Genomic DNA, 23,585 nt, shown 5'->3' with positions numbered 1-23,585 from the left:
TCTTGAATCTTCAATGCTGTTATCAGGTCATCTCTCTCCCTTCTCTTCTCCAAGGTGAACAGCTGTGTAGCCATCAACTTTTCACTGTAGCTAAGCTTTCTCAACTTTGACTTTTCTTTTGGCCTTCTCAATCATATTCTGGTGATTCTCTAGGTGTAGAGACCAGACCTAAGAGGCATAACCACTTTCAGTCTAATATATATGGTGTAGAGCTTGCCAAACATTTACCATTTATTCATAACTACCCCAGGACAAATTTCAACAAAAGAGTCCTGGTGTGAGCCAGGACCTCCTGCAGCCCAAGGGTACTTCTAGTAGCAAGGAAATGAAGTCTCCTTTAATAAGTGAGAAGTTCAATAGTGAAACTGTACCCCTAATGTCATAGCCTTGCCAAAGGTGACTTGTAATTCGCAGTGTAACTAAGAGCAGGCAGAGTCCAGTCCTTATCCAACTTTTTGAATGTGATCTTAATATTTGCCTGAAGACAGTTTACTTTTTTCACAATTCTCCTGATGTGAAACTTTGGAGACAGATTAGGTTTAATGTTTTACCCCTAGATCTCTTTCATATACTAGTACCTAAGCTTATCTTTCACTAGTTAGTAATCACTTGAGGCCTTCTTTCATGGCATCTGATCCTCATTACCTTGTACTTATTTGGATTGAATTTCATCATATATTCATCAGACCAACTTTGGAGAGTGTCCATGTCCCCTTGGAAGCTTATCCAAATGTTTTCATGTGTTGAAAATAAAATGCTTAAAAATATGATATGTAAAGAGGCTTGAGTACAGAATGAAACTGCGGGAGAGAGGTGTGGCAGTAAGTGAAGTACGTTTGAACAGGGTGTGCTGAAGTAGGTTGGACATATGAAGGGGATACATGAAGAGACACTGACTAGAAGATATATGCATTGACAGTGGCTGTAACAGCGAGGAGGGAGAGACTGAAGATAAAGGCTTTGAGTTATAGGGGCCTGAATATGCAGGAGGATATCAAGCATGCACAGGATAACAAATTGGAGCAATGTGGTACAGACAGGGTAACAAGTTGTCAATGAGATGAACCAGGGAATATGAACTGTTAAGCGGACTTGCCTCTGGATAAGGGTGCTATGGCTACAGTAATTATACATGACAGCAAATGGATGGATGTGAGTAAATGAGAGCCTTTTCTTCATCTGTTCCTGGTGCTACCATACCAATGCAGGAAATGGTAAACAAGTATGAAAAAACAAATTACACAAGAATTTGGTCATACTCTCACTTGTTACATATCATTTATTAAGAAAAATCATCAATTAACGTGAGAAAATTAAATACAACCAACATGATGCACAGATTTTCTTGTAAATGCTGTACAAAATGTTAGAAGAGACTAACAGCAGCTTAGTTCATCTCACCAACATCAACTTATCCCATTAGGCTTATAGTGATACTGCCTTTGCTTTCCATTTTTCACTCTAACATTACACAGGAATGCAATTCTAACAAAAGTGTGGAGAGCCTATACACAGTTTTGGCTAATGGAATAACCACATCTGACAAGCAAGCTTTATGCCTTGCAGAGAAGGAAAGCAGTCAACAGTCCAAGAGCTTTTTAAGTGGATGATGTGACTGTGCAATTTCTATAAATGATATAAATAAAAGTTTTTCAAAGACAGATTGCCCTCTGGTACTCAATGAAATCAAAGCATACAATATTTACACTAACTATTAGTTGTCTTGTATCCTGTCAATAACGTCTTGTATCCTGTTAATAACGTCATGTATCTTAAATATAGTAAGTCTGTCGTTTGACAAAACCACAGTACAGGACTGAAAATGATCAAAGCAGAAATGATTCATGCCCTGAGATTATAATTCACAGTAATAACCAATTAAATTTCTGAAAAAAACAGGATTTTGTAAATCTTAATTATTACTAGTTATTAACATTAAAACGACTTTCACTCATATGGATTTAGGTACTCCTTAATATGCCATTACTTACAACTGCTAAATTTCAATTCATACTGTATTACAATTTTTAGGGTACTTTGGCTTCAACCAGATCATATGTAAAAATACTCTTATCTTGACACTGTGACACTTTTGATGCACTAATTAACAAATCTAATCATATTTTCCAGGAATCTGAATAAAATACAAGTGAAGTGAGAGGGCCAACATATACTTAAAATAAGTATCAAATTCAATAATCAAGTAACGTCAAATTCATTCTAAGACCACAGCAAGTAAATTGGATTCTGAACTTATGCCAGCAATGGACATAATTGACTGTCCTCTCTCAGGCCTGACTGTTAATGGCAGGTTCAGCCCACCTTACCTCAACCACAAGTGGCACAGGTGCCAGGCTGTTGTCAGTGATCCGTGTTACTACTGTCTCGGTGAGGGTGGATTTGGTGATGGTCTCTGTGGCCTTCCCTAACTTGGTGGGTGGCGGTGGGAAAGCCATACCCATGGGGGAGTGGTCTGTCGGCAAGTTGACGCTTACATGCAGAGACGGATTAGCTTCATCTTTTGCACGACCACCCTGCAGGAAGTGCTGTGGAATCATAGCCTGAAAATCATCATTAGTGAGGGGTCGAGGAGGGGCTACCTGGGTGGTCCCCGTTGGGATGGTCCCTTCTGTGCTGGCTGCTGGTGAAGCTGCTGGATCTGCTATACCATCCAGCTGTTGCTGTTGTTTGGTTGATGTAGCTGGAGATGCTACAGGACTATTCTGAGCACTATGGTTGGCATCCGTCAAGTTTGAGCTTGATAATCGCCCACCTGGCTGAGCCCGTCTATAACCTGTGTAGCTTGGGCGATTTGCCATATAAGAACCTGCACTATATAAGCCAGTGTATGGCCGAGGTGCCCCAAACACTCTTGGAGATGTTTTGGAGTTGCTATTGTTACCCTGACCAAGAGGTACTAGAGTCTCACGATGAACTACAAGACGTACAAAGCGTTCCAGGCCTGTTAACATAGATACTGCCTGATCATGACGAGCTCCATCCAAATCTACACCATTAATCTGAAACGATGACAGAAATATTATTACTCAGATATACAATGATTTATCTTATCACCATAGTTAACTGTAAAGCTTTTATACTAATTCATTCATGAAGTGCTATATCTCATTTACATATAAAGCAATTTTTTTTTTCAGATGTTAATCTATTAGCAACATAAAAATAAATCTTTCTCTATCAAGCTCCTTCTCTTACCCTTATGGTTGACTTTCTTTGACCACATCTGACCTTCATAATATCCACTAAGTCTGCTTTACACTGTAATATTCAACAGAACTTTACAACCAATGCTGTTTTCTATGTTTCTTAGTTGTTCCCTCCATTTCCCCTACCACTCATTGCATATTCATTAAATGAGTTTGCTAAAAAAAAAAGCTATATCTAATTCATTTTGGTTTAATTATTCCAACACACCATTCACTCTATTTCTTTCAGTATAATAATTAGGTTCTCAACTGCATTCTAACTTTTCAACCAAATCATTCACCAAGGACCCCTACACCATTTCCTCCCAGACATATAACATTTATCACCCTACCATCTAACATACTCAAGATATTTTCAGATTTCTTACTCCACCTCTACTTCTCCTCCTCTTTGCCTCTTGCCACATCCACCTTTGCTCCCCTCACTGTTGATACTCTTTCACCCCAACTCTCATTTGCCCTCTTTTTCACTTCTTGCACTTTTCTCTTGACCTCCTGCCTCTTTCTTTTATACATCTCCATCATTTGCATTATTTCCCTGCAAAAATCTTCCAAATGTACATGTGTACATACTTCACACTGTCTGCCTTTATTCATTTCCATCGACACCTCGCCACACATGGAATAACATCCCCCTCCCCCCTCATGAGTGCGAGGTAGCGCTAAGAAAAGACCCATTAGTTCACACTCAGTCTCTAGCTGTCATGTAATAATGCCAGAAACCACAGCTCCCTTTCCACATCCAGGCCCCACACAACTTTCCATGGTTTACCCCAGACGCTTCACATGCCCTGATTCAATCCATTGACAGCACGTCGACCCTGGTATACCAAATCGATCCAATTCATTCTATTCCTTGCCCGCCTTTCACCCTCCTGCATGTTCAGGCCCTGATCACTCAAAATCTTTTTCACTCCACCTTTCCACCTCTAATCTGGTCTCTCACTTCTCGTTCCCTCCACCTCCGACACATATATCATCTTGGTCAATCTTTCCTCACTCATTCTCTCCATGTGCCCAAACCATTTCAAAACACCCTCTTCTGCTCTCTCAACCACGCTCTTTCTATTTCCACACATCTCTCTTACCCTTACATTACTTACTCGATCAAACCACCTCACACCACATATTGGCCTCAAACATCTCATTTCCTGCACATCCACCCTCCTGCGCACAACTCTATCCATAGCCCACGCCTCGCAACCATACAACATTGTTGGAACCACTTTTTCTTCAAACATAGCCATTTTGGCTTTCGGAGATAATGTTCTCGACTTCCACACATTCTTCAAGGCTCCCAGGATTTTTGCCCCCTCCACCAACCTATGATTCACTTCCGCTTCCATGGTTCCATCCGCTGCCAGATGCACCCCCAGATATCTAAAACACTTTACTTCCTCCAGTTTTTCTCCATTCAAACTTACATATATATATATATATATATATATATATATATATATATATATATATATATATATATATATGGAGACATCACACACCCCTGCCGCAAACCTACATTCACTGAGAACCAATCACTTTCCTCTCTTCCTACACGTACATATGCCTTACATCCTCGATAAAAACTTTTCACTGCTCCTAACAACTTGCCTCCCACACCATATATTCTTAATACCTTCCACAGAGCATCTCTATCAACTCTATCATATGCCTTCTCCAGATCCATAAATGCTACATACAAATCCATTTGCTTTTCTAAGTATTTCTCACATACATTCTTCAAAGCAAACACCTGATCCACACATCCTCTACCGCTTCTGAAACCACACTGCTCTTCCCCAATCTGATGCTCTGTACATGCCTTCACCCTCTCAATCAATACCCTCCCATATAATTTACCAGGAATACTCAACAAACTTATACCTCTGTAATGTGAGCACTCACTCTTATCCCCTTTGCCTTTGTACAATGGCACTATGCACGCATTCCGCCAATCCTCAGGCACCTCACCATGAGTCATACATACATTAAATAACCTTACCAACCAGTCAACAATACAGTCACCCCCTTTTTTAATAAATTCCACTGCAATACCATCCAAACCTGCTGCCTTGCCAGCTTTCATCTTCCGCAAAGCTTTTACTACCTCTTCTCTGTTTACCAAATCATTTTCCCTAACCGTCTCACTTTGCACACCACCTCGACCAAAACACCCTATATCTGCCACTCTATCATCAAACACATTCAACAAACCTTCAAAATACTCACTCCATCTCCTTCTCACATCACCACTACTTGTCATCACCTCCCCATTTGTGCCCTTCACTGAAGTTCCCATTTGCTCCCTTGTCTTACGCACTTTATTTACCTCCTTCCAGAACATCTTTTTATTCTCCCTAAAATTTAATGATACTCTCTCACCCCAACTCTCATTTGCCCTTTTTTTCACCTCTTGCACCTTTCTCTTGACCTCCTGTCTCTTTCTTTTATACATCTCCCACTCAATTGCATTTTTTCCCTGCAAAAATCGTCCAAATGCCTCTCTCTTCTCTTTCACTAATACTCTTACTTCTTCATCCCACCACTCACTACCCTTTCTAATCAACCCATCTCCCACACTTCTCATGCCACAAGCATCTTTTGTGCAATCCATCACTGATTCCCTAAATACATCCCATTCCTCCCCCACTCCCCTTACTTCCATTGTTCTCACCTTTTTCCATTCTGTACTCAGTCTCTCCTGGTACTTCCTCACACAAGTCTCCTTACCAAGCTCACTTACTCTCACCACCCTCTTCACCCCAACATTCACTCTTCTTTTCTGAAAACCCATACAAATCTTCACCTTAGCCTCCACAAGATAATGATCAGACATCCCTCCAGTTGCACCTCTCAGCACATTAACATCCAAAAGTCTCTCTTTCGCGCGCCTGTCAATTAACACGTAATCCAATAACGCTCTCTGGCCATCTCTCCTACTTACATAAGTATACTTATGTATATCTCGCTTTTTAAAACAGGTATTCCCAATCATCAGTCCTTTTTTGTTTATGGATGGGGTTGTTAGGGAGGTGAATGCAAGAGTTTTGGAAAGAGGGGCAAGTATGAAGTCTGTTGGGGATGAGAGAGCTTGGGAAGTGAGTCAGTTGTTGTTCACTGATGATACAGCGCTGGTGGCTGATTCATGTGAGAAACTGCAGAAGCTGGTGACTGAGTTTGGTAAAGTGTGTGAAAGAAGAAAGTTAAGAGTAAATGTGAATAAGAGCAAGGTTATTAGGTACAGTAGGGTTGAGGGTCAAGTCAATTGGGAGGTGAGTTTGAATGGAGAAAAACTGGAGGAAGTGAAGTGTTTTAGATATCTGGGAGTGGATCTGGCAGCGGATGGAACCATGGAAGCGGAAGTGGATCAGAGGGTGGGGGAGGGGGCGAAAATTCTGGGAGCCTTGAAGAATGTGTGGAAGTCGAGAACATTATCTCGGAAAGCAAAAATGGGTATGTTCGAAGGAATAGTGGTTCCAACAATGTTGTATGGTTGCGAGGCGTGGGCTATGGATAGAGTGGTGCGCAGGAGGATGGATGTGCTGGAAATGAGATGTTTGAGGACAATGTGTGGTGTGAGGTGGTTTGATCGAGTAAGTAACGTAAGGGTAAGAGAGATGTGTGGAAATAAAAAGAGCGTGGTTGAGAGAGCAGAAGAGGGTGTTTTGAAATGGTTTGGGCACATGGAGAGAATGAGTGAGGAAAGATTGACCAAGAGGATATATGTGTCGGAGGTGGAGGGAACGAGGAGAAGAGGGAGACCAAATTGGAGGTGGAAAGATGGAGTGAAAAAGATTTTGTGTGATCGGGGCCTGAACATGCAGGAGGGTGAAAGGAAGGCAAGGAATAGAGTGAATTGGAGCGATGTGGTATACCGGGGTTGACGTGCTGTCAGTGGATTGAATCAAGGCATGTGAAGCGTCTGGGGTAAACAATGGAAAGCTGTGTAGGTATGTATATTTGCGTGTGTGGACGTATGTATATACATGGGTATGGGGGGGAGTTGGGCCATTTCTTTCGTCTGTTTCCTTGCGCTACCTCGCAAACGCGGGAGACAGCGACAAAGTATAATAAAAAAATATAAATAATATACATATATATAAGTGGTAGAGGCTGTGTGGATCAGGTGTTTGCTTTGAAGAATGTATGTGAGAAATACTTAGAAAAGCAAATGGATTTGTATGTAGCATTTATGGATCTGGAGAAGGCATATGATAGAGTTGATAGAGATGCTCTGTGGAAGGTATTAAGAATATATGGTGTGGGAGGAAAGTTGTTAGAAGCAGTGAAAAGTTTTTATCGAGGATGTAAGGCATGTGTACGTGTAGGAAGAGAGGAAAGTGATTGGTTCTCAGTGAATGTAGGTTTGCGGCAGGGGTGTGTGATGTCTCCATGGTTGTTTAATTTGTTTATGGATGGGGTTGTTAGGGAGGTAAATGCAAGAGTTTTGGAAAGAGGGGCAAGTATGAAGTCTGTTGGGGATGAGAGAGCTTGGGAAGTGAGTCAGTTGTTGTTCGCTGATGATACAGCGCTGGTGGCTGATTCATGTGAGAAACTGCAGAAGCTGGTGACTGAGTTTGGTAAAGTGTGTGGAAGAAGAAAGTTAAGAGTAAATGTGAATAAGAGCAAGGTTATTAGGTACAGTAGGGTTGAGGGTCAAGTCAATTGGGAGGTGAGTTTGAATGGAGAAAAACTGGAGGAAGTGAAGTGTTTTAGATATCTGGGAGTGGATCTGGCAGCGGATGGAACCATGGAAGCGGAAGTGGATCATAGGGTGGGGGAGGGGGCGAAAATTCTGGGGGCCTTGAAGAATGTGTGGAAGTCGAGAACATTATCTCGGAAAGCAAAAATGGGTATGTTTGAAGGAATAGTGGTTCCAACAATGTTGTATGGTTGCGAGGCGTGGGCTATGGATAGAGTTGTGCGCAGGAGGATGGATGTGCTGGAAATGAGATGTTTGAGGACAATGTGTGGTGTGAGGTGGTTTGATCGAGTGAGTAACGTAAGGGTAAGAGAGATGTGTGGAAATAAAAAGAGCGTGGTTGAGAGAGCAGAAGAGGGTGTTTTGAAGTGGTTTGGGCACATGGAGAGGATGAGTGAGGAAAGATTGACCAAGAGGATATATGTGTCGGAGGTGGAGGGAACAAGGAGAAGAGGGAGACCAAATTGGAGGTGGAAAGATGGAGTGAAAAAGATTTTGTGTGATCGGGGCCTGAACATGCAGGAGGGTGAAAGGAGGGCAAGGAATAGAGTGAATTGGAGCGATGTGGTATACCGGGGTTGACGTGCTGTCAGTGGATTGAATCAGGGCATGTGAAGCGTCTGGGGTAAACCATGGAAAGCTGTGTAGGTATGTATATTTGCGTGTGTGGACGTATGTATATACATGTGTATGGGGGGGGGTTGGGCCATTTCTTTCGTCTGTTTCCTTGCGCTACCTCGCAAACGCGGGAGACAGCGACAAAGTATAATAAAAAAAAATAAAAAAAATGATATATATATATATATATATATATATATATATATATATGTATTTTGTTTATGGATGGGGTTGTAAGGGAGGTAAATGCAAGAGTCCTGGAAAGAGGGGCAAGTATGAAGTCTGTTGGGGATGAGAGAGCTTGGGAAGTGAGTCAGTTGTTGTTCGCTGATGATACAGCGCTGGTGGCTGATTCATGTGAGAAACTGCAGAAGCTGGTGACTGAGTTTGGTAAAGTGTGTGGAAGAAGAAAGTTGAGAGTAAATGTGAATAAGAGCAAGGTTATTAGGTACAGTAGGGGTGAGGGTCAAGTCAATTGGGAGGTGAGTTTGAATGGAGAAAAACTGGAGGAAGTGAAGTGTTTTAGATATCTGGGAGTGGATCTGGCAGCGGATGGAACCATGGAAGCGGAAGTGGATCATAGGGTGGGGGAGGGGGCGAAAATTTTGGGAGCCTTGAAAAATGTGTGGAAGTCGAGAACATTATCTCGGAAAGCAAAAATGGGTATGTTTGAGGGAATAGTGGTTCCAACAATGTTGTATGGTTGCGAGGCGTGGGCTATGGATAGAGATGTGCGCAGGAGGATGGATGTGCTGGAAATGAGATGTTTGAGGACAATGTGTGGTGTGAGGTGGTTTGATCGAGTAAGTAACGAAAGGGTAAGAGAGATGTGTGGAAATAAAAAGAGCGTGTTGAGAGAGAGAAGAGGTTTTTGAAATGGTTTGGGCACATGGAGAGAATGAGTGAGGAGAAAATTGACCAAGAGATATATGTGCGGAGGTGGAGGGAAAAGAGGAGAAGAGGGAGGGCCAAATTGGAGGTGGAAAGATGGAGTGAAAAAGATTTTGTGAGATTGGGGCCTGAACATGCAGGAGGGTGAAAGGAGGGCAAGAAATAGAGTGAATTGGAGTCATGTGGTATACCCGGGGTTGACGTGCTGTCAGTGGAATGAAGCAAGGCATGTGAAGCGTCTGGGGTAAACCATGGAAAGCTGTGTAGGTATGTATATTTGCGTGTGTGGACGTGTTTTGTACATGTGTATGGGGGGGGGGTTGGGCCATTTTTTTTCGTCTGTTTCGTGCGCTACCTCGCAAACGCGGGAGACAGCGACAAAGTATAAAAAAAAAAAAAAAAAAAAATGTATTTTATATTCTTTTATTATACTTTGTCACTGTCTCCCATGTTAGCGAGGTAGGCAAGAAACAGATGAAAGAAAGCCCAAGGCACCCCACAACAGGGTATATACATACACATCCACTCATGAAACAAGATACATACCTATACATCTCAATTATACATATATATTTAACTCAAAACATATACAATTATCCAACAGGTACATAATTCACAGTTTTCCCCTTATTCAGCCCTTTGCCCGCCATCCCGCCACACATGAAATACAACCCCCTCCTCCCCGCTTTGTGTGGAGGTAGCACTAAAAAATAAAACTCTAATCGGGCGGTTTTTTTTAGCAAATCAATACTTGAATAATCATTCAAATCCCAGTCTGAGGGCCCATTTCTAAAACCGTACTTTGTGAATCATACTTTTGCATAAAGGCAACCCCAGGGAAAAAACCAACCCTAGGGCTCTAAAAGGAAATTATGTGGGGATAATTTTAAATCATATGCTGCTTTGAACATATAACTAGCATGCCGGGTAATTTAATAATTGGTAGGCAGCCACTAAACCAGGGAATATAGACCAGCAATACCACCTGGGTATTGGGAGGTTTTAGAACCCAGCTATTTGGTGGACCAGAAAATTCAGTGCCTGTCCAAGCCACATCATTTTACTCAGGTAGCTATCTTTTTTTTCTGCTTCATCAAACATGTGGACTGCTGGCATTCCATCCCCAAACATAGGGTTATTTTCCTTTCACACAATAACACTTAAAACATTTGACTCACATAACTCATTCTTCACAACTCTAAATTTTCCTATGGCATGCACTTTGCACTAGCCCTGCCTCTTTTAAAAAACAGTGAAGCAACAGATAAAAGCAGTAGGTAAGGACATTAAAATGGGAGCTTTAGGCAGAAAAAATCTGGTAGAATAGGTGGGAAACATTCGCTGGAGCATTAATTAGAAGTAGTGGGTTGTACCAATAGGCAGAAAAATTAAGTAGACACATTAGGCAAAAGTAGTGGCGGGAATTTAAAAGGGGGCAGGAACTAAAGTTGCCTTCTACCGTTGATTGTTAAGGGCGAGGCACTAAAGGCTTAGAAGTGGCACTAGAGTTCAGCAAAAACAGGGAGACCCCCTTGAGCAGTTCCTAAAGGAAATGGGGATCAGAGATAACACAAATAAATAAACAGATAGATAGACCCGCAGTATGGTAAAGAGAAAAAAAAGAAGTGTCGGGATCTGCTTTAAAAAATCTGACCAAAACATGAGGTAAAAAACTCAATTATATACATATCTTTTTCCCCCTCCTCAAGGGAAAATTTAATCTTCAAAAACTTAACATAGAAGAAAATAAGCCTTCAAATACTTTGTTGCAGTCTCCTCTTAGAAAGGTACCCAAGGAAACAAATGAAAGAATGGTCAAAAACCCCCCCACATTTATTTTTTTTCTATTCATTTAATTTTTTCTTGTCCTGTTTTTCTGTCTCCCCGCCATTTTGCCCCCCCCAAATTTTTTTTCCCCCCCCCAAGAAAATAAACAGGGACCGGAAAAAAAAAGTGGCCAACCCCCCCCCAAAACACAATGTATATAAAAACACGTCCACACAACGCAATATTATTATTTTTATTATTATAAACTTTTTTCGCTGTCTCCCGCTTTTTTTCGAGGTAAACGCAAGGAAAAAAAGACGAAAAAATGGCCCAACCCCCCCATAAAAACATGTATATACATACATCCACACACGCAAATATACATACCTACACAGCTTTCCATGGTTACATGCCTTGATTCAATCCACTGACAGCACGTCCCCCAAACCCCGAATACACATCGCTCCAATTCACTCTAATCCTTGCCCTCCTTTCACCCTCCTGCATGTTCAGGCCCGACACACAAAAATCTTTTTTCACTCCTCTTTCCACCTCCAATTTTTTCTCCCCTCTTCTCCTCGTTCCCTCCACCTCCGACACATATATCATCTTGGTCAATCTTTCCTCACTCATTCTCTCCATGTGCCCAAACCATTTCAAAACACCCTCTTCTGCTCTCTCAACCACGCTCTTTTTATTTCCACACATCTCTCTTACCCTTACGTTACTTACTTGATCAAACCACCTCACACCACACATTGTCCTCAAACATCTCATTTCCAGCACATCCATCCTCCTGCGCACATCTCTATCCATAGCCCACGCCTCGCAACCATACAACATTGTTGGAACCACTATTCCCTCAAACATACCCATTTTTGCTTTCCGAGATAATGTTCTCGACTTCCACACATTTTTCAAGGCTCCCAAAATTTTCGCCCCCTCCCCCACCCTATGATCCACTTCCGCTTCCATGGTTCCATCCGCTGACAGATCCACTCCCAGATATCTAAAACACTTCACTTCCTCCAGTTTTTCTCCATTCAAACTCACCTCCCAATTGACTTGACCCTCACCCCTACTGTACCTAATAACCTTGCTCTTATTCACATTTACTCTCAACTTTCTTCTTCCACACACTTTACCAAACTCAGTCACCAGCTTCTGCAGTTTCTCACATGAATCAGCCACCAGCGCTGTATCATCAGCGAACAACAACTGACTCACTTCCCAAGCTCTCTCATCCCCAACAGACTTCATACTTGCCCCTCTTTCCAGGACTCTTGCATTTACCTCCCTTACAACCCCATCCATAAACAAATTAAACAACCATGGAGACATCACATACATATATATATATATATATATATATATATATATATATGGAGACATCACACACCCCTGCCGCAAACCTACATTCACTGAGAACCAATCACTTTCCTCTCTTCCTACACGTACATATGCCTTACATCCTCGATAAAAACTTTTCACTGCTCCTAACAACTTGCCTCCCACACCATATATTCTTAATACCTTCCACAGAGCATCTCTATCAACTCTATCATATGCCTTCTCCAGATCCATAAATGCTACATACAAATCCATTTGCTTTTCTAAGTATTTCTCACATACATTCTTCAAAGCAAACACCTGATCCACACATCCTCTACCGCTTCTGAAACCACACTGCTCTTCCCCAATCTGATGCTCTGTACATGCCTTCACCCTCTCAATCAATACCCTCCCATATAATTTACCAGGAATACTCAACAAACTTATACCTCTGTAATGTGAGCACTCACTCTTATCCCCTTTGCCTTTGTACAATGGCACTATGCACGCATTCCACCAATCCTCAGGCACCTCACCATGAGTCATACATACATTAAATAACCTTACCAACCAGTCAACAATACAGTCACCCCCTTTTTTAATAAATTCCACTGCAATACCATCCAAACCTGCTGCCTTGCCAGCTTTCATCTTCCGCAAAGCTTTTACTACCTCTTCTCTGTTTACCAAATCATTTTCCCTAACCGTCTCACTTTGCACACCACCTCGACCAAAACACCCTATATCTGCCACTCTATCATCAAACACATTCAACAAACCTTCAAAATACTCACTCCATCTCCTTCTCACATCACCACTACTTGTCATCACCTCCCCATTTGTGCCCTTCACTGAAGTTCCCATTTGCTCCCTTGTCTTACGCACTTTATTTACCTCCTTCCAGAACATCTTTTTATTCTCCCTAAAATTTAATGATACTCTCTCACCCCAACTCTCATTTGCCCTTTTTTTCACCTCTTGCACCTTTCTCTTGACCTCCTGTCTCTTTCTTTTATACATCTCCCACTCAATTGCATTTTTTCCCTGCAAAAATCGTCCAAATGCCTCTCTCTTCTCTTCTCTTTCACTAATACTCTTACTTCTTCATCCCACCACTCACTACCCTTTCTAATCAACCCATCTCCCACTCTTCTCATGCCACAAGCATCTTTTGTGCAATCCATCACTGATTCCCTAAATACATCCCATTCCTCCCCCACTCCCCTTACTTCCATTGTTCTCACCTTTTTCCATTCTGTACTCAGTCTCTCCTGGTACTTCCTCACACAAGTCTCCTTACCAAGCTCACTTACTCTCACCACCCTCTTCACCCTAACATTCACTCTTCTTTTCTGAAAACCCATACAAATCTTCACCTTAGCCTCCACAAGATAATGATCAGACATCCCTCCAGTTGCACCTCTCAGCACATTAACATCCAAAAGTCTCTCTTTCGCGCGCCTGTCAATTAACACGTAATCCAATAACGCTCTCTGGCCATCTCTCCTACTTACATAAGTATACTTATGAATATCTCGCTTTTTAAACCAGGTATTCCCAATCATCAGTCCTTTTTTGTTTATGGATGGGGTTGTTAGGGAGGTGAATGCAAGAGTTTTGGAAAGAGGGGCAAGTATGAAGTCTGTTGGGGATGAGAGAGCTTGGGAAGTGAGTCAGTTGTTGTTCACTGATGATACAGCGCTGGTGGCTGATTCATGTGAGAAACTGCAGAAGCTGGTGACTGAGTTTGGTAAAGTGTGTGAAAGAAGAAAGTTAAGAGTAAATGTGAATAAGAGCAAGGTTATTAGGTACAGTAGGGTTGAGGGTCAAGTCAATTGGGAGGTGAGTTTGAATGGAGAAAAACTGGAGGAAGTGAAGTGTTTTAGATATCTGGGAGTGGATCTGGCAGCGGATGGAACCATGGAAGCGGAAGTGGATCAGAGGGTGGGGGAGGGGGCGAAAATTCTGGGAGCCTTGAAGAATGTGTGGAAGTCGAGAACATTATCTCGGAAAGCAAAAATGGGTATGTTCGAAGGAATAGTGGTTCCAACAATGTTGTATGGTTGCGAGGCGTGGGCTATGGATAGAGTGGTGCGCAGGAGGATGGATGTGCTGGAAATGAGATGTTTGAGGACAATGTGTGGTGTGAGGTGGTTTGATCGAGTAAGTAACGTAAGGGTAAGAGAGATGTGTGGAAATAAAAAGAGCGTGGTTGAGAGAGCAGAAGAGGGTGTTTTGAAATGGTTTGGGCACATGGAGAGAATGAGTGAGGAAAGATTGACCAAGAGGATATATGTGTCGGAGGTGGAGGGAACGAGGAGAAGAGGGAGACCAAATTGGAGGTGGAAAGATGGAGTGAAAAAGATTTTGTGTGATCGGGGCCTGAACATGCAGGAGGGTGAAAGGAGGGCAAGGAATAGAGTGAATTGGAGCGATGTGGTATACCGGGGTTGACGTGCTGTCAGTGGATTGAATCAAGGCATGTGAAGCGTCTGGGGTAAACAATGGAAAGCTGTGTAGGTATGTATATTTGCGTGTGTGGACGTATGTATATACATGTGTATGGGGGGGAGTTGGGCCATTTCTTTCGTCTGTTTCCTTGCGCTACCTCGCAAACGCGGGAGACAGCGACAAAGTATAATAAAAAAAATATAAATAATATATATATATATAAGTGGTAGAGGCTGTGTGGATCAGGTGTTTGCTTTGAAGAATGTATGTGAGAAATACTTAGAAAAGCAAATGGATTTGTATGTAGCATTTATGGATCTGGAGAAGGCATATGATAGAGTTGATAGAGATGCTCTGTGGAAGGTATTAAGAATATATGGTGTGGGAGGAAATTTGTTAGAAGCAGTGAAAAGTTTTTATCGAGGATGTAAGGCATGTGTACGTGTAGGAAGAGAGGAAAGTGATTGGTTCTCAGTGAATGTAGGTTTGCGGCAGGGGTGTGTGATGTCTCCATGGTTGTTTAATTTGTTTATGGATGGGGTTGTTAGGGAGGTAAATGCAAGAGTTTTGGAAAGAGGGGCAAGTATGAAGTCTGTTGGGGATGAGAGAGCTTGGGAAGTGAGTCAGTTGTTGTTCGCTGATGATACAGCGCTGGTGGCTGATTCATGTGAGAAACTGCAGAAGCTGGTGACTGAGTTTGGTAAAGTGTGTGGAAGAAGAAAGTTAAGAGTAAATGTGAATAAGAGCAAGGTTATTAGGTACAGTAGGGTTGAGGGTCAAGTCAATTGGGAGGCGAGTTTGAATGGAGAAAAACTGGAGGAAGTGAAGTGTTTTAGATATCTGGGAGTGGATCTGGCAGCGGATGGAACCATGGAAGCGGAAGTGGATCATAGGGTGGGGGAGGGTGCGAAAATCCTGGGGGCCTTGAAGAATGTGTGGAAGTCGAGAACATTATCTCGGAAAGCAAAAATGGGTATGTTTGAAGGAATAGTGGTTCCAACAATGTTGTATGGTTGCGAGGCGTGGGCTATGGATAGAGTTGTGCGCAGGAGGATGGATGTGCTGGAAATGAGATGTTTGAGGACAATGTGTGGTGTGAGGTGGTTTGATCGAGTGAGTAACGTAAGGGTAAGAGAGATGTGTGGAAATAAAAAGAGCGTGGTTGAGAGAGCAGAAGAGGGTGTTTTGAAGTGGTTTGGGCACATGGAGAGGATGAGTGAGGAAAGATTGACCAAGAGGATATGTGTGTCGGAGGTGGAGGGAACAAGGAGAAGAGGGAGACCAAATTGGAGGTGGAAAGATGGAGTGAAAAAGATTTTGTGTGATCGGGGCCTGAACATGCAGGAGGGTGAAAGGAGGGCAAGAATAGAGTGAATTGGAGCGATGTGGTATACAGGGGTTGACGTGCTGTCAGTGGACTGAAGCAAGGGCATGTGAAGCGTCTGGGGTAAACCATGGAAAGCTGTGTAGGTATGTATATTTGCGTGTGTGGACGTATGTATATACATGTGTATGGGGGGGGGTTGGGCCATTTCTTTCGTCTGTTTCCTTGCGCTACCTCGCAAACGCGGGAGACAGCGACAAAGTATAAAAAAAAAAAAAAAAAAAAATGTATTTTATATTCTTTTATTATACTTTGTCACTGTCTCCCATGTTAGCGAGGTAGCGCAAGGAAACAGATGAAAGAATAGCCCAAGGCACCCACACACACATGTATATACATACACATCCACTCACGAAACATATACATACCTATACATCTCAATGTATACATATATATACACACACAGACATATACATATATACACATGTACATAATTCACAGTCTGCCCTTATTCATTCCTGTCGCCATCCCGCCACACATGAAATGACAACCCCCTCTCCCCGCATGTGTGCGAGGTAGCACTAAGAAAATAAAAACTCTAATCTGCTGTTTTTTTGTTAGCTATCAATACTTGAATATATCATTCAAATCCCAGTCTGTGGGCCCATTTCTAAAACCGTACTTTGTGAATCATACTTTTGCATCATGGCAACCCCATGAAAAAACCAAGCTAGGGCTCAAAAAGGAAATTATGTGGGGATAATTTTCATGCATATGCTGCTTTGAACATATGAACTAGCATGCCTGGTAAGTAATAATTGGTAGGCAGCCACTGACCAGGGAGATATATCACCAGCAATACCCACCTGGGTATTGGGAGGATTAGTAACAGCTATTTGGTGGACCAGCAATTCAGTGCCTGTCAAGCACACTCATCTGACTCAGGTAGCTATCTTTTCTTTCTGCTTCATCTACATGTGGACTGCTGGCATTCCATCCACAAACATACGGTATCTCCTTGTCACACATAACACTTGAAAACATTTGACTCACATAACTCATTCTTCACAACTCTAAATTTTCCTATGGCATGCACTTTGCACTAGCCCTGCCTCTTTGCAAAACAGTGAAGCAACAGATAGAAGCAGTAGGTAAGGACATTAGATGGGAGCATTAGGCAGAAATATCTGGTAGAAGTAGGTAGGAACATTCGCTGGGAGCATTAATTAGAAGTAGTGGGTTGTAACAATAGGCAGGAATATTAAGTAGACACATTAGGCAAAAGTAGTTGGCAGGAACTATAAGTGGCAGGAACTAAAGTTGCCTTCTACCAGTTGATTGTTAAGGGCGAGGCACTAAAGGCTTAGAAGTGGCACTAGAGTTCAGCAGACATGGAGACCCCCTTGAGGCAGTTCCTAAAGGGAATGGGTATCAGAGATATACACAAATAAATAAACAGATAGATAGACCCAGCATGTATGGTAAAGAGAAATAAAAGAAGTGTCTGCATCTGCTTTAAGAATCTGACCAAATCATGAGGTAAAAGCTCAATTATATATATGATCTTCTCCTCTCCTCAAGGGAAAATTTAAATCTCAAAACTTAACATAGAAGATAAATAAGCTCTTCAAATACTTTGTTGCAGTCTCCTGCATTAGAAAGGTAGCCCAAGGAAACAAATGAAAGAATGGTCAAACCCACCCACATTTATTTATTCTATTCATTTAATTTTGCTTTGTCGCTGTCTCCCGCATTTGCGAGGTAGCACAAGGAAACAGACGAAAGAAATGGCCCAACCCACCCCCATACACAATGTATATACATACACGTCCACACACGCAAATATTTATTATTTTTATTATTATTATACTTTGTCGCTGTCTCCCGCGTTTGCGAGGTAGCGCAAGGAAACAGACGAAAGAAATGGCCCAACCCCCCCATACACATGTATATACATACATCCACACACGCAAATATACATACCTACACAGCTTTCCATGGTTTACATGCCTTGATTCAATCCACTGACAGCACGTCAACCCCGGTATACCACATCGCTCCAATTCACTCTATTCCTTGCCCTCCTTTCACCCTCCTGCATGTTCAGGCCCCGATCACACAAAATCTTTTTCACTCCATCTTTCCACCTCCAATTTGGTCTCCCTCTTCTCCTCGTTCCCTCCACCTCCGACACATATATCCTCTTGGTCAATCTTTCCTCACTCATTCTCTCCATGTGCCCAAACCACTTCAAAACACCCTCTTCTGCTCTCTCAACCACGCTCTTTTTATTTCCACACATCTCTCTTACCCTTACGTTACTCACTCGATCAAACCACCTCACACCACACATTGTCCTCAAACATCTCATTTCCAGCACATCCATCCTCCTGCAGACAACTCTATCCATAGCCCACGCCTCGCAACCATACAACATTGTTGGAACCACTATTCCTTCAAACATACCCATTTTTGCTTTCCGAGATAATGTTCTCGACTTCCACACATTCTCAAGGCCCCCAGAATTTTCGCCCCCTCCCCCACCCTATGATCCACTTCGCTTCCATGGTTCCATCCGCTGCCAGATCCACTCCCAGATATCTAAAACACTTCACTTCCTCCAGTTTTTCTCCATTCAAACTCACCTCCCAATTGACTTGACCCTCAACCCTACTGTACCTAATAACCTTGCTCTTATTCACATTTACTCTTAACTTTCTTCTTTCACACACTTTACCAAACTCAGTCACCAGCTTCTGCAGTTTCTCACATGAATCAGCCACCAGCGCTGTATCATCAGCGAACAACTGACTCACTTCCCAAGCTCTCTCATCCCCAACAGACTTCATACTTGCCCCTCTTTCCAAAACTCTTGCATTTACCTCCCTAACAACACCATCTATAAACAAATTAAACAACCATGGAGACATCACACACCCCTGCCGCAAACCTACATTCACTGAGAACCAATCACTTTCCTCTCTTCCTACACGTACACATGCCTTACATCCTCGATAAAAACTTTTCACTGCTTCTAACAACTTGCCTCCCACACCATATATTCTTAATACCTTCCAAAGAGCATCTCTATCAACTCTATCATATGCCTTCTCCAGATCCATAAATGCTACATACAAATCCATTTGCTTTTCTAAGTATTTCTCACATACATTCTTCAAAGCAAACACCTGATCCACACATCCTCTACCACTTCTGAAACCACACTGCTCTTCCCCAATCTGACGCTCTGTACATGCCTTCACCCTCTCAATCAATACCCTCCCATATAATTTACCAGGAATACTCAACAAACTTATACCTCTGTAATTTGAGCACTCACTCTTATCCCCTTTGCCTTTGTACAATGGCACTATGCACGCATTCCGCCAATCCTCAGGCACCTCACCATGAGTCATACATACATTAAATAACCTTACCAACCAGTCAACAATACAGTCACCCCCTTTTTTAATAAATTCCACTGCAATACCATCCAAACCTGCTGCCTTGCCGGCTTTCATCTTCCGCAAAGCTTTCACTACCTCTTCTCTGTTTACCAAATCATTTTCCCTAACCCTCTCACTTTGCACACCACCTCGACCAAAACACCCCATATCTGCCACTCTATCATCAAACACATTCAACAAACCTTCAAAATACTCACTCCATCTCCTTCTCACATCACCCCTACTTGTTATCACCTCCCCATTTGCGCCCTTCACTGAAGTTCCCATTTGCTCCCTTTGCTCTTACACGCAAATATACATACCTATACATCTCAATGTACACATATATATACACACACAGACACATATATACCCATGCACACAATTCACACTGTCTGCCTTTATTCATTCCCATCGCCACCTCGCCACACATGGAATACCATCCCCCTCATGTGTGCGAGGTAGCACTAGGAAAAGACAACAAAGGCCCCATTCGTTCACACTCAGTCTCTAGCTGTCATACAATAATGCCCGGAACCACAGCTCCCTTTCCACATCCAGGCCCCACACAACTTTCCATGGTTTACCCCAGACGCTTCACATGCCCTGATTCAATCCACTGACAGCACGTCAACCCCGGTATACCACATCGATCCAATTCACTATATTCCTTGCCCTCCTTTCACCCTCCTGCATGTTCAGGCCCCGATCACTCAAAATCTTTTTCACTCCATCTTTCCACCTCCAATTTGGTCTCCCACTTCTCCTCATTCCTTCCACTCCAACACATATATCCTCATACACATGTATATACTGTACATGCATGCCCACATATGCACATATACATACTTATACATTTCAATGTATACATACATATACATACACAGACATATACACATGTACATATTCATACTTGGTACCTTCATCCATTCCTGTCGCCATTCCGCCACACATGAAATGGCACCCCCTCCCCCCTGCACGTACGCAAGGTAGTGCCAGGAAAGACAACAAAGGCCACATTCATTCACACTCAGTCTCTAGCTGTCATGTGTAATGCACCGAAAGAAACCACAGCTCCCTTTCCACATCTAGGCCTCACAAAACTTTCCATGGTTTACCCCAGATGCTTCACATGCCCTGGTTCAATCCAATGACAGCACGTCGACCCCGGTATACCACATCGTTCCAATTCACTCTCTTCCTTGCGCACCTTTCACCATCCTGTATGTTCAGGCCCTAATATCTCAAAATCTTTTTCTATAAACACCAAAAGGTATATGGTTCCTTAATCCTCCTTGACAATGACTACAGCAAGAACCTACATCACTTAAATCATGACTATGAAATAACTCTTTTTGATAAGGAACTCTTACATAACAAAACTCCCATGCAAAGGTTTTTAGAAAATATGAACACTGCCGTTGAGCTTTCAACATAACAAGATGAGGAGATGACCAGCATCAACATAATAAGAGTGATTTTGGATATATCACACTAATGTGAATGCTGGAAAAGGAGAAGATTAAATAAATTTTTTCTTTTTTTTTTTTTCATACTATTCGCCATTTCCCGCGATAGCGAGGTAGCGTTAAGAACAGAGGACTGGGCTTTTGAGGGAATATCCTCACCTGGCCCCCTTCTCTGTTCCTTCTTTTGGAAAATTAAAAAAAAAAAAAAACGAGAGGGGAGGATTTCCAGCCCCCCGCTCCCTTCCCTTTTAGTCGCCTTCTACGACACGCAGGGAATACGTGGGAAGTATTCTTTCTCCCCTATCCCCGGGGATAAAATAAATATACAGGCTTTATCTAAAAGAAGTTACATCAAACACTAATCAAGTACATACTTACTGATATTACTCTATCTCCAACCCGAAGTTTTCCATCCTTTGCTGCTGCTCCACCTTCTGTTATTCTGGATATGTAAATAGCCTACAAAAAGAAGAATATATTTTAGATGAATTTGATAGTGGAGTGAATATTATTTATTTCATCAAAGAAAACATCACAATCTTGGGAGGATGGCCACAGGGACCACACATCATCCACACATCTAAACCAAATTCTCTTTCCCTTCACTAAACTTTCTTAAATCTAATTCCACCATATTGTCTCTCCTTCCATAGCCTACACCTACAGTGCCATCCATCTCAGCGGCAACTTTCAATAATACAAAACTGCCTCCACACCAAGTCAACTTATATAAGTACAGGAGTTCATGCTTCACCTAACACACTGGGCATGGGTTTATCATAAATATGAATAATTCAGAGGCTGTGTGGACCTTATCATCCCATAGAATTGGAAGATTTATTGATGAAACACAGGTAAAGAAATAAAGTGATCATGAAAAGACAAAAACGACCAACTTCCTTTGTATTTCTATTTGCTTTTCCCACCTTAACAAGACAGCATCAGGAACAAACAAACAATGGCCTCATTCGCACACCTCAGTCTGGCTGTGTAATATAATGGAACCATACAAAGCCAAGCTTCATAGACCATTCCAGGGTTAAACTTGACTACTTTATATGCTCTGGCTTAGACAACTGACAGCAAGATGTTCCCTCTAAACATCACATTGATCCAATGCATTCTATCCCATGCATGTCTCTTACCACTTAAATGTTCAGGTCCTGTTACCCTGAAGCCTCTTTCACTCCAACCTTTCACTAACCTGCCATTTGGGCAAAATTTCATCATAGGTACTTACTGGTAGGTACTTAGCGATCGGGCATTATTGCATGACAGCTAGAGACCGAGTGTGAACGAATGGGGCCTTTGTTGCCTTTTCCTAGCGCTACCTCGAACACATGAGGGGGGAGGGGGATGGTATTCCATGTGTGGTGAGGTGGCGATGGAAATGAATAAAGGCAGACAGTGTGAATTGTGTGCATGGGTATATATGTATGTGTCTCTGTGTGTATATATATGTGTACATTGAGATGTATAGGTATGTATTTTTGCGTGTGTGGACGTGTATGTATATACATGTGTATGGGGGTGGGTTGGGCCATTTCTTTCGTCTGTTTCCTTGCGCTACCTCGCAAACGCAGGAGACAGCGACAAAGCAAAATAAATAAATAAATAACTTAGCGATCATACCAGATCAACATATATCTACAAAAATTCAAGTAATTCAAAAAAGTAGGTACTCACATCTGATCCATCTTTGTACTGTGCTGCTCCTCTCCCACCAGCAATGCTGAAGCCCAAACCATTGTGATCCCGCATGAGGGTAGTGTATATAGTCTCCGTCAGGATCTGCGTCGGGAAGTTCTCTTTGTCATATTGCTGATGAAAGGGTTAAACAATCATGCAATATCCTACATCAAGAACTATACAAACTAAAACATTCAAAAAAGCAAATAATTCTTCATAAACATTCGCCATTTCCCACGTTAGCAAGGTAGTGTCAAGAACAGAGGACTGAGCCTCAGAGGGAAAATTCTCACTTGACCTACCTTCTCTGTTCCTTCTTCGGAAAAGAAAAAACTCTTAAGCATAAAAAAAATAAGCCACAAGGGTCTACCTTGATTAACAGTGTTGAATAATATCATGTTGCACTTACAGAAGTTCCTTGGCAACCATAAGGATTACATTCCTGGAAGACCTGGTTGACAAAACCAATGTTGGCAGAGTACTTGGCTTAATTGAGAAAAGGTGGAAGCGATCCCTAAGAGACATGCCCCAAATACTATAATAAACACCTCAAAATTGAAAATAACCATGATATACTTTAAAAACATTACTAGCATTATAATATTACTAGCATTATAATTTCAAAATTAAGAAAAGTTTGTTGAGCATCGAGATAATTTATGAAGTTCCTTT

General features: G+C 42.1%; 1 protein-coding gene across 14 annotated transcripts in view; it reads right to left on the bottom strand.

Annotated features, from left to right (window-relative positions):
* Nucleotides 1-23,585, bottom strand: part of LOC139745942 (protein lap4-like) — a 556,451-nt gene that overhangs the window by 256,156 nt on the left and 276,710 nt on the right. For 12 of the 14 annotated variants that reach the window (XM_071656641.1, XM_071656649.1, XM_071656646.1 and 9 more), the window contains 3 exons: nt 22,911-23,045; nt 21,603-21,683; nt 2,328-3,020 (listed from right to left, as the gene is read on the bottom strand). In XM_071656641.1, coding sequence (XP_071512742.1) covers nt 2,328-3,020; nt 21,603-21,683; nt 22,911-23,045 — 909 coding nt within the window. The remainder of the gene's footprint in view (nt 1-2,327; nt 3,021-21,602; nt 21,684-22,910; nt 23,046-23,585) is intronic. The other 2 variants (XM_071656653.1, XM_071656645.1) reach the window with 2 other exon arrangements.

The sequence above is a fragment of the Panulirus ornatus genome, chromosome 63, assembly GCF_036320965.1.
Source record: "Panulirus ornatus isolate Po-2019 chromosome 63, ASM3632096v1, whole genome shotgun sequence".
Lineage (NCBI taxonomy): Eukaryota > Metazoa > Arthropoda > Malacostraca > Decapoda > Palinuridae > Panulirus > Panulirus ornatus.
The sequence above is the reverse complement of the archived record's forward strand: the minus strand, read 5'-3'. Positions and strand labels throughout refer to the sequence as shown.